Source organism: Gadus chalcogrammus, chromosome 17 (assembly GCF_026213295.1).
Source record: "Gadus chalcogrammus isolate NIFS_2021 chromosome 17, NIFS_Gcha_1.0, whole genome shotgun sequence".
Taxonomy (NCBI): Eukaryota; Metazoa; Chordata; class Actinopteri; order Gadiformes; family Gadidae; genus Gadus; species Gadus chalcogrammus.
Window position 1 is genome coordinate 1,401,005 of NC_079428.1, and position 12,082 is coordinate 1,413,086.

Here is a 12,082-nt window from a genome sequence, read left to right on the forward strand (position 1 = left end):
GTTTCCTTGATTAAAGAAGACGTGACTTTATTAATCACTGCGGGGGCATTTTATAAGAAGGGGCATTTTATTAGAAGACGTTAACTACTTTAACTAAATGTCATGTAACATTTTGTGCATTTAGCTGTATTTGTATTTTGGAGTTGGCCATTTTGTCCTTTTGAATACAATCTTTTAGAATAATTTTAGATGGGACATCTAGTAGTAGAATACTGTGATTATATAGTATTTATTTAAAATCGGGATTTTGGCACTAAAGATCACACATAGCATGCCTTGGTCTCTTCAAGTAATAAACACATAATTCTACACTGAGTATTTCTACACTGAGTACTGCTACACTGAGTAGTACTCAGTGTAGTGTTACTCAGTGTAGTAGTACTCAGTGAGTACTACTACACTGAGTAACACTACACTGAATACTGCTACTCTGAATCAGAATCAGAATAACTTTTATTACATCTTATTGTACAGTACACAAGAGAAAAAATCTTAGGCTTGGTTCCTCAGCATTCACATAGCAGCAACAGTACAAGATAAAATAAATAAAGATGAGAAACCATATGAAAAGAAACGATGTAAAAAAATATAAAATAAGTATAAAAATAAATAAGTAAGTAGCAGCATCAATAATACTAAAAAGTAATGAGGTGTAATAAAGTGTGAAGTGTAGGGCGTTCAAGCGGTGATAGCAGCAGGGTTATTGTGCAATAGACAAATGCTGTGCAAATACAATAGATGGTTAAAAACCAGTCTGTTGTTGTGGTGTGCGTGTGGATGGTTTGGAGGTAGTGTGTTTTTCCAGGAGTCTGACTGCTTGGGGGGAAAAACTTTTTTGGCCCTTATGCTCTGAGTACTACTACACTACTTAGAACCTACGTGTGTGTGTGTGTGTGTGTGTGTGTGTGTGTGTGTGTGTGTGTGTGTGTGTGTGTGTGTGTGTGTGTGTGTGTGTGTGTGTGTGTGTGTGTGTGTAGGAGTACGGTTAAACTTTATTCTGGGGTTAAATGATGTCCATCTCCATGTGAGAGGTCAGACATTAGATATAAACGTACCTCCTGTCTGGTTAAAGCGCTTCTTCAGAATCCCCATGCCGGCTTTGAAGAACTGCTCGTTACCCTTTCTCATTTCAGTGTCCCTCTCCAGGGAGTTGGGGTCTTCTCTGTTGGCTTGGTCCGCCCAGTCCTGTTTGATTATGATTCTCTGGGTGTTGCTGTCGTAGTACTCAATCTGAACCTCATCCACCATCACAACAGCCACATACTCTGGGAAGGTTGAGAGTCCAGACGACGCCGTGGAGAAAAACTGCAGAGAGTGGATCACTGTAGACAGGCAGACAGACAGACAGACAGACAGACAGGTTAATACAGTACATCACGTAGACAGACAGACAGGTTAATACAGTACATCACTGTAGACAGACAGACAGACAGGTTAATACAGTACATCGCTGTAGACAGACAGACAGACAGACAGACAGGTTAATACATCACTGTAGACAGACAGACAGACTGACAGGTTAATACAGTACATCACGGAGACAGACAGATAGAGAGACAGACAGGTTAATACAGTACATCACGGTAGACAGACAGACAGACAGGTTAATACATCACTGTAGACAGACAGACAGAGAGACAGACAGACAGGTTAATACAGTACACCACTGTAGACGGACAAACAGACAGACAGACAGACAGACAGGTTAGTACAGTGCATCACTGTAGACAGACAGAGAGACAGGATAATACAGTACATCACGGTAGACAGACAGACAGAGAGACAGACAGACAGGTTAATACAGTACATCACTGTAGTTAGGTAGGTTAATCAGTGTTTCCCCAAGTAAATGTCTTTTTCTCTTTATATACATTGGTAGCAGGGGTGGACTGGCCATCTGGCATACCGGGCATCGTCCCGGTGGGCCGTTGACCCAATGTGGGCCGTTTGGGCCGCTATGTTTTGTTTTTTTCTCTCTCTCTAAATTTCCTCCAATTAGGCCGGCCAATTGGCTACAGAGGGCTAGCAGTGTGTGGCCAGCATCGCACAGATTATTGGTCTATGTTTGTCATTGTCAATCAATCATGGGCTGCAGGCTCAGAGAGCCCTGACAGTGCTGTCAATCACAACACAAACCAGGTTGGGCGGGACCTCATGGCCTGGGCCGGAGTCGTGGGAGTCCGCGACTCCCACGAGTAAGTAATTCATGCCTTAGACTTTTTCTCGCAGCTACAGATAAAAAAAATGTATTCTCTATTTATGGTTTCACAATGACTGAGTCACAGTTTAAACAAATGCGTTTCAGCTCTAAAGCTGCTACTGTCTGTAATATGTTTCTATTCAGATTATTTGTCAGGATATTTTGTTATTATTGTCCGAGTCTGGTTTTAACTAATGCTGGGCTTACACAAAAAGATTTTCCCATTCACAGACTAAAGACTGCAAGAGAGAAATTAGCGTTGGATCAAGTGGGATATTTAACAAGCGTTTTGTAGCTATGTAGATATGGGGGATGGAGATGCAGCGACCACAGGATGTCCGTTAACTTCCTGTTCAGGTTTCACACCTTTCTTGTCAACAGCACAAGAGACACAAATAGCAATTTGCACTGCTATTTGCAGTGCAAATAGCAGGATGTATGTACTTGATTAAATCGTTTTAATAAAGTACATACAGGGTTCTTCCCGTTCGTCTCGTCCCACCCCTAGTGCTGATAATGTAGTGGGCTGGTCTTGACAGAAAATGCCAGGGCTGAATTTTTGTCCCAGTCCACCCCTGATTGGTAGTCAAGGTGGGGCCCTATTGTTGTTAATGCGGCCGCCTTAACAACACAGTACTGGGGGAAACACTGGGTTAATACAGTACATCACTGTAGACGGACGGACAGGTTAATACAGTACAAGACAGTCAGAGAGACGGGTTAATACTATCCATTATATAAAAATAAACGATTATTTAAATAACTATTCCAATGTTTTTATAATTGTAAGTATATTGGTGAATTCCTGCATTCAATGACGGCATTTTAACTATCTTCAGATTGCTATCATTGGAATGATAATAATTAATATAACAAAATAATTATTATATTCCATAATATATTGATAGCAACGATAATAATTATATTGGTGCGTGTGTGTGTGTGTGTGTGTGTGTGTGTGTGTGTGTGTGTGTGTGTGTGTGTGTGTGTGTGTGTGTGTGTGTGTGTGTGTGTGTGTGTGTGTGTGTGTGTGTGTGTGTGTGTGTGTGTGTGCGCGCGCGCGCGAGGATTCTCCAAGAACGTTGACGTCGAGTTAATAATAAGAATGTTAAGAGTGTTAATATAATACTTAGGAGTACACTTAAAGTACACATTAGTAGACTTAAAGTACACATTGGATTCCCTCCCAACTGAAGTTTAATGTTTGGATCTGACAATAGATTTTACATTTAGGAACTACGTCATCAATCCAGTGCGCTGGTTTCGTTTTCACAGTTGAACCCAAAATAAATGCTCTTATATTAGTTTAAATATTCACAGTAAAAGATGAATCATGCTGTGGATTTATTTAATTTATTAGAGAGGATAATCAAATGCTTTTCAACCAAATTAGGGAATCTAAGCGTCTCTTCAGCAACCAGAAACGAAACTTTGGAAAGATCATTTTGAAAATTTAAAACTGTAATCAGTCTTACCTGAGGACACATCGTGACCAAAGACCAACAGCAGCAGCCCTATAAGCGCCTTCATATCGATGTAATCAGAAGAATAGCACGATGCGATTATCCACAGAGAGGCGAATCCGACTCCAGCATCAGACGGACTGACCAGGAAACCTGCGAACAAGAGACGGCGCGAGAGGGAGAGGCTGGTCTGGACCAATAGGAATTCAATACGGCTTTGACGTCATTAGTTACCAGGAGAACCTAAAGTGAAACTAACTTAAACGCACACGCACGCGCACTGTAACTGCGATCAAGTTTCATGTTCATCTTCACTTATAAATAATGGCCAGCGAAATATAATGGTTAGATATACATTATGTTCATCATTATGTTTAGCTATATATATTGTATATCCATTATATATTTACAGTTCAGCTAAATGTGTGTCGGGTGTATGTGCGTAGAATGATAGTTGTGTGTGTGTGACTGTGTGCGTGTATGTGTATGTGTATTTTTTCCGTCAGCATAAGACATCTGATATCAGGACGCTTGTGGAGGAAGATCATAAGAAATATGAACTCTAGTCACAGTAACGCTAGTCAGGGCGGTGGACTGCACACACACACACACACACACACACACACACACACACACACACACACACCTACGTTGTTTCCTGGTAAAAGAGGACCCAAAGTGTGTATATATCTTGTCAAATGAGTCTTAAAGGCACCCAGTGCAACTTTATGTAAACATTCAATGAAAAATAAACATTAAATTTCTAGTCTTTTTTACACATAGTAAGTTTCAATAACTCCATACCATTACATACCGACATTCAAGCAGCAAAGATGAGACGTCGTTGTGTGGTGAGAACTGATAGAAAATCGATAACAACAACAATGCCGCCATTTTCTTTATATTTTGTAACCTACAATAAATAAAGCAGGCTTCAAGTCAATGGAAAAATGGCTTCTCCCCACCGGCGATTGTTGTTGTTTACGATTTTCTATCAGTTCTCACCACACAGCGACGTCTCATCTTTGCTCCTTGAATGTCGATATGTAATGGTATGGAGTTATTGAAACTTACTACGTGTAAAAAAGACTAGAAATTGAATGTTTATTTTTCATTGAATGTTTACATAAAGTTGCACTGGGTGCCTTTAAGACTCATTTGACAAGATATATAAACACTTTGGGTCCTCTTTTACCAGGAAACAACGTGTGTGTGTGTGTGTGTGTGTGTGTGTGTGTGTGTGTGTGTGTGTGTGTGTGTGTGTGTGTGTGTGTGTGTGTGTGTGTGTGTGTGTGTGTGTGTGTGTGCCCGCGCAGTGCTGTCTTTTCCTGTGTTCAAAAGGAAGCACCTATTAATCTCTCCTTGACCCGATGACGTTTTCCACAAAGGTTAAGTAAAAGAGGCATAAAGTTTAGGAGATTTGACTATTCGTAGAGAACTTCCTGCTCTATAAACAGCTTGTGATTCGCACACAGGCCTTCTTATTCCAAGTTTGTATACCAGTTTCAAACTATACTGGGCAGACTGGTCTGCCCTTCTCATATGATTCGTTAGTTTAACTTTGTGACACCAGCGCGTTTCTGAAAGGTTGAGATGTTTTCAACCAGAAGCTGGGAGCGGCCGCACAGAAGGAAAGCAGACGCTGGAACAAGACGCTGGAACAAGACGCTTTTTGGACACAGACCATTACAGCTCAAACTCATTGGACGCCATTTAGTGTGTTGGCAGTTTAGGAGAATGGTGATGGTGTTGTCTCTTCACCCTGCCTGCTCCACCTGGGGAACACAACACAACACAATGATCTCAATTAATCTCAATTGTAAAAATCAACATGTTTAATAATACTGCTTCTTCCTCATTCCCCCACGTATTAAAAAATAATAGGCCTACCAACAGGACTAGACCAACACTCATGTCATGTCACTCAACACATTGATGGAGCAAATCCAAAGTAACCAGAGCTCCTGACATCGCCACGCTACCACCACTTTACAGAGAGGCTGGGCCTGCAGTCACCACACACTGAGCAGACGGCGCTGCCATAGTAAAAACAAATATATATATTATTTAATATATTCATTTTTTTTGTAACATGCTGAAAACAGTGTGTGGCCGGCGTCCCCCCGCGTGCCCCGCCCACTACAGCCCTGGTAATGACTGATCATTCTCAACTCTTAGATACGTTTTTAATGAACTGCAATATATGTTCGCTCCAGCCACATGCACGGTGAATCCATCCCAGTGTCTGTATTTTCTTATTTCAACAGGACGCCATCTGTGAAACATCTACGGTGGCCCGCGTGGACACACTGGAGGGAGACAGTGAAGGACACGTCCGCTTCAAGACCCCCGAGGAAGCCCAGGCCGTCGTTAACGACCGCTCGGCCGCCGCCAAGGAACACGGCTGGACGCTGGATCTGCTCTCCGGTGAGAACCGGTTCCTCAGAGATACAAAGATCTATCGGTTCCTTCAAAGACTCATCACTTGCATTACATTTAGGGCCTTTAGCAGACGCTTTTATCCAAAACTACTTACAATAAGTACATTTGTAAGTAATAAGTACTCGCATGTTTATGTTTTGGCGTTGATGTTTTTTGTAATTTCTTTAGGTGATCATGAGTAAAGGTATTGGCAGAAGATTTTGGTGGCCCGCCAAGTGAAGTTGAAAGAAACGAGGAACAGAAAAGGTGGGAGAAATATACAAATATGAACTCCATGTCTGGTTGGAAATACATGCAGGGGATATCTCCTTTAACACTCTCTATTGTTGTTGTGTGTGGGTTATACAGTGGGCAATGGGATTGTACGGTGGGCAAATGGGATTTACCAATATGGCGGCTTGGAATGTGCGTTTTCTTAAAGGGGTGCATCCAGCAAAAGTCTAGGTGGACACGCCCACTTGTGATGTCACTCAGTGATGGGTCGTTTGCGACCGAATCAGTTTGAAGGAACGACTCTTTAACAAGAACGAACCGACTTGATTCCACGTTTCAGTTCTCTCTTGTTCGTCTCTATAGTTCGTTCTCCCAGACTCGACTCCCACTCACTGACTCGCTGTTCACAAAAAAAAAGTATAGCAATAAATGTCAAACATCAGTTGTCTTATTTTGGCAGTGACTGGTTTATTAAAAAGTGTATTTAAATACGTTCTTTGAACTTATTTTAACAGTTGGTGCAAGTTGTGCAAGAGCAGAGCAACGGTCCCTGAGCCTGACCTCCATGACCCCACCGTGACCCCTCGACCTCCTCCTCCGCCCGACGGCGACGCCTCCTCGTCCGGGCCGCGCCCCGCCCCGGCCACGCCCCTCTCCGCGGGCGCCGTCCTGTACATCCTGCGCCCCCCGGGGTCCCCCGAGTGGAACGGGAACCCCGGGGGGGGGGGGGTGGCGGCGCCGTCCCTCAGGGGCCCCGTGGGGCCGTGAAGCTGGCCCTGTAGACGGAGGCCTTCTCCATGGGGGGCCCGGTGTTCGGGGGCCGGGGGCGGGGCTTACAGCTCAGCGAGCGCTGGGCCGCCTTTGGCGTGTACGAGGCGCGCGCCGTGGTGGTCCGGGCGTGGTGGTTTCTGTCGTGTTGTTTTCGGCCGACAACAAAAGTCATGGAGGCAAATTGTGTTTGGGGCTAAACGCAATAGGCTGCCTATTGGACCCCCCATCCCACTCCTGACCACCATGGGTGCGTTCGGGAAAGCCCCCTAACCGTCCCTGGGGGGGGGACCCCTCTTCTGCGTTCCTCACACCGGACACTTTGGACTGTTTATTTGTGAGGAATTAGTCTCCAAATATGTAATATTATAACAAGTCTGTAAGGGTGTCCACATGTGCTACTAGGAATAGGGTTAGCTTCAGGGTGCTTAGGGTTAGCGTCAGTACTGACATCACCCAGAGGGGGCGGTGTTGAGGGGCTCATCACTGCTAAGTATCAACAGCTGAGTGGGCGAGGGGGGCTCAGAGTTTGAGACTGAGTGGAGAGCAGGAATGGAAAGTCTGGACTTGAGGCACGGGCGGGTCGCCTGGAGACGAGGCGCCGGTGCGGCGGGACACGGAGCGGTTGGCCTACGGTGGCTGTGGACCTGTGGTGAGTACCGCTCTGTTCTTTGGGGAAAAGGTCGCTGAGTCAGGATCGCTTGTAACTCACTTTAATTGGTGAAGGTTCGGTATGATATCTGTGAAGCTAAAGGAGGGGAATTGTATCGGCACGCCTGGAGGCTTAGCTGGGCATCTGTGGATGCCCTGCCTGGAGCGTTCTGGTCCCTTGGGCTATGGGTTGTGACTTTACCGTTTTTCTCTGGCTTTAGTACATTTCTCGAATCTTCCTCAACATTTGCAAAACAGTAAGTGCATTGCTCAAAACAACTCGTACAAATAGCAAAACACCATGGATTATGCGAAAATCCTTAGTTCCTCAAAATTCTTAGTTCATCTCTCAAAAGTAAATATCTGTGTCAATGAACGTGTCAGTGCCATCAGAATGACAAGTCCTTGTGTCATTGTGTACGGAAAAGACGGAAAAGTCACATTTCTTAGTCATGTTGTCAATATAACAGTGTACTCTGGAGGGATGTTCTGATGTAAACTATGGCAAAAGTTCTGATGACAATTATTGTAAATTGTAAGTTACCCCTTAGTGTATGTGGGAGATTGATTGCAAGAGACTGGACAAGATTCACATTTACGCTTTTACTGTCTGTACTGTAGTTTGTTGACAGACCATGTCATTGCGATACATACAAAATTAGAAATGTGAACATAGGACAATCAACTTAGAGTAAACTGTACATGCAGTGCTGTAGGAAGTACAGTGCAGGCTTCCCACCCCTCTCATGTTCCTGTCAGTTGGGCCACAAATTCTCATCCACATTACACAAATATCTTCATGAGTTGCACCCTTGACCTACTTCAGTAAACTGGTTGATCGTTGGTAGATCTAACGTGTCATACATTTCCCTTCATTAGAGAACGTCACGATTCACCTGGGAGCAATTTACGTTACATTTCACCTTGAGTGCACTCCATCCTGGTTTAGGAAGCTGAACAGTAGCGTGCGGTGATCCTAAATTTCAGTGGGGCAGAAACTACTGGCGTATGACCAGACCCAAAATTTGTTTTTGTAATATGTATATATTATATACATATATAATACTGTATGATACATTATTATATTTCTTTATACATTATATATATATATATATATATATATATATATATACATGCTTCACATTCGTGGTCCATATCACTCCTTGTCATGTTCACACACAAAGTTATTTTGTACGTTTTCCCCCTATCCTTCGTTTTTTGGATAATGTTTATATCCGGTCTTCCAATTTTAACCTCTCAAAGGTTTTTATTTTTAGCAGAAACTCAACACTGTTAATCCCAGGAGCAACACCACTCGCTTTTCTTTGGGAGGATGCTTTTGAAAGTAGTTTGCTGCCCCACCTGCCCATATGGACGGCACGTGTCTGAAGGTGAACGTGAGAAGCCTCTTCATGATTTAACTTTGAACCTAAACAGCAAGGAAGCACAAGTCAGCATTAAACATTAAACACACTATCACTGTGATGATGTACTGTTAACATATTACTGTGATGAAGTATTGTTAAAATATGAATGTTAATCTATTACTGTCATGAAGTACTGTTAATATATTAGTATTACTATTGCTGTGATGAAGTAGGCTGCTGATAAATATAACTGTAAATATATGTTACTCAGAATAAGTATTGTAAATTGATCAAATACTGACTGTGGTCAGAGGTTGGGCCTCAGGAGACGGATTCTGCCCCTCAGTGTTCTCAGAGCTGGTTACAGAACCTGGGAAGTAGCAGAATGGGAGGAGGGGAAGTCATGACTGAGCTAGATGTATCTAGATCTATAGAGCTGTATAGCCCAGTAAACTAGATGTATCTAGATCTATAGAGCTCTATAGTCCAGTGAGCTAGATGTATCTAGATCTATAGAGCGATGTAGTCCAGTGAGCTAGATGTATCTAGATCTATAGAGCTGTATAGTCCAGTGAGCTAGATGTATCTAGATCTATAGAGCTAATAGTCCAGTGAGCTAGATGTATCTAGATCTACAGAGCTGTATAGTCCAGTGAGCTAGATGTATCTAGATCTATAGAGCGGTGTACTCCAGTGAGCTAGATGTATCTAGATCTACAGAGTTGTATAGTCCAGTGAGCTAGATGTATCTAGATCTATAGAGCTGTATAGTCCAGTGAGCTAGATGTATCTAGATCTATAGAGCTGTATAGTCCAGTGAGCTAGACAATTCACCAAGATCTCTATGCTGGTAGTGGCGTTAATCATAAGAGCAGAACTGCAGTAAAAACACATTTTACTCACCAACTGGTTTGTGACGCTTGTCTGAATCTAAGGATCAAGAGAAATGATTAGTGTTGTAACCGTGCTGAATATCCTCATGTCATTAGACTTTCATATTCTTAATGCCACAACATCTCTATGGACACGGCATTGGAGGAGGTTCATCATTCAGAGGTGGAGGTTTATACAACCAGACCACCAATGTGTGAAGACAACTAATCAGAGTCCAGGAAGGGGACAGGAAGTAGGAGCAGGTGGAGATCAGGTGTCAGTCCTCCTGGAGAGTTTGATTCACTCACCGTTCCTCTTCTGGTACAGAAAGACTCCAACAACAGCAGCAGCAGCAACAACAGCAAGAACAGCAACTCCAGTGAGGATGAAAGCAAGGATGTGATTGTCCTCTGAAAGAAAATCAAGAAAAGAAAATCAGGTGTGTAATAATAGATGATCCCTCCATCATTGAACTGCACATGTCTATGGTCACGTGATGCTACAATCAAAACTAACACAGCCTCAGTGTAACTATTCCTCTAGAACCTGTTCTGGAGCTCAGGGTCACTCAGGGAATGATCTGAGCTTAGCCCTATTCATAGAACTCATTTACCCACAATCCACCGTGTTCTGCTGCACTGAGCTAATCCGGAGTGCTGTGTGTTTACCCAGTAGCTTCAGCAGTGTCCAGGTAGACCCAGGCCCTCTAGGAATACTCAAATCTACTAACTTTTATGCCTACGTTGACAGTTTGTGAGTGTTGCGTGTGTTGAGTGAGTGAGAGGTTGCGGTTGCACAGCTCAGGCTGCAAGACGGCGCTGCAAGGAACTTTTATAAACGCAATATTGATATCCCGCAGTAATCAGCCCGGCGGCCCCGGAACGTGTGTGTGTGTGTGTGTGTGTGTGTGTGTGTGTGTGTGTGTGTGTGTGTGTGTGTGTGTGTGTGTGTGTGTGTGTGTGTGTGTGTGTGTGTGTGTGTGTGTGTGTGTGTGTGTGTGTGTGCAGGCGTTATTCGATTGCCTGGTCAACATGTACGGTAATATTCCTAATGGTTTCAAAAATACATTTGATAGTATTTCCCATCTTTGCTGAGCAAGAGTTTTGTCCGAAAGTTCAGTGATTGATGCAAATTAAATCCCGGGCTGTTGAAGTTTTACGGTACCACTGTCATGCACCTACCCGATGTCAAGTGGACCTGGTTGAATTCACTGCGGGTCTCTCTTCTTATATCCATCTTAGCAAAGATGTTTTATAAATGTCCTTCTCAACACTCTCTGATCTCAATAAAAGGCTAGCAGCACGAAACAGCAATATCGACGATATGCGCTGTGCAGAGAAGAAAGAATCCTGACGTTGAATTTGCAACATTTTGCGACAAATAATTCTAAATCTGCCCATATATAGACACGTCAGAAATTTCCGGTTTTCACTGGCTACAATGTTGCATCTGCGTCTGCTGGTAATGCAACCACAAAGAAGTCAACTCTACGGGGCTATTTTCATCATTATTATGTTTTTTTATTTTACTTTTGACGACACAGTGATCCGGGGCTATTTCCCAAAAGACCCGGGGCTATAGCCTCGAATGCCCCGGCCTACCGACGCGCCTGGGTAGAGGCCCCTGGCAGTGGTTGGGATGAGGTCAGGTGGAGGTGGTGAGACATGTGTTCCCCCCCTCCATCCCCTCCAACACCAGTCTTACCCCCGTTGGTCATGATGTGGTCCAGGGGGGTGGAGATGTCCTCGATGCCTTTCAGCTGGACCACACACTCGTACCTCCGCCAGTCCTCCTGTGGGACGGCCGTGAGGTCCAGGTCCACGCTGACCTGGAAGGTCCCGTCGTGGTTGGGGAGGACCTCCCCGGGGTCCACCTGCTCATGGAGCTCCTGGCCGTCTCTCTTCCAGAACACCACCACCCTGTTAGGGTAGAAGCCTGTAGCATGGCACACCACTGGGGAGGAGGGGCTCCTCTGGAGCAGAGACACCCGCGGACGCTCTGGAGAGAGAGAGAGGGGGGGGGGGGGGGGGGGGGGGGGGGGGGGGGGGGGGGGGGGGGGGGGGGGGGGGGGGGGGGGGGGGGGGGGGGGGGGGGGGGGGGGGGGG

The 12,082-nt window shown here is 44.4% G+C and overlaps 2 protein-coding genes across 3 annotated transcripts in view; both read right to left on the bottom strand.

Annotated features, from left to right (window-relative positions):
* The window catches only part of LOC130369763 (major histocompatibility complex class I-related gene protein-like), a 9,613-nt gene extending 5,763 nt beyond the window's left edge, over positions 1-3,850 (bottom strand). Inside the window, exons 1-2 of one of the 2 annotated variants that reach the window (XM_056575299.1) lie at positions 3,676-3,850; positions 1,056-1,265 (exon numbers count right to left, since the gene is read on the bottom strand). In XM_056575299.1, the coding sequence (XP_056431274.1) occupies positions 1,056-1,265; positions 3,676-3,730 (265 nt within the window). In that variant the 5' untranslated portion in view covers positions 3,731-3,850. Of the gene's footprint in view, positions 1-1,055; positions 1,323-3,675 lie in introns of both variants that reach the window. The other variant, XM_056575298.1, reaches the window with a different exon arrangement.
* Positions 3,851-7,625: 3,775 nt separating this feature from the next.
* Positions 7,626-12,082, bottom strand: part of LOC130370389 (BOLA class I histocompatibility antigen, alpha chain BL3-6-like) — a 4,988-nt gene continuing 531 nt past the window's right edge. Inside the window, exons 2-6 of the mRNA XM_056576149.1 lie at positions 11,682-11,972; positions 10,286-10,387; positions 10,008-10,034; positions 9,407-9,474; positions 7,626-9,166 (exon numbers count right to left, since the gene is read on the bottom strand). Of these exons, the coding sequence (XP_056432124.1) occupies positions 9,155-9,166; positions 9,407-9,474; positions 10,008-10,034; positions 10,286-10,387; positions 11,682-11,972 (500 nt within the window). The 3' untranslated portion in view covers positions 7,626-9,154. The remainder of the gene's footprint in view (positions 9,167-9,406; positions 9,475-10,007; positions 10,035-10,285; positions 10,388-11,681; positions 11,973-12,082) is intronic.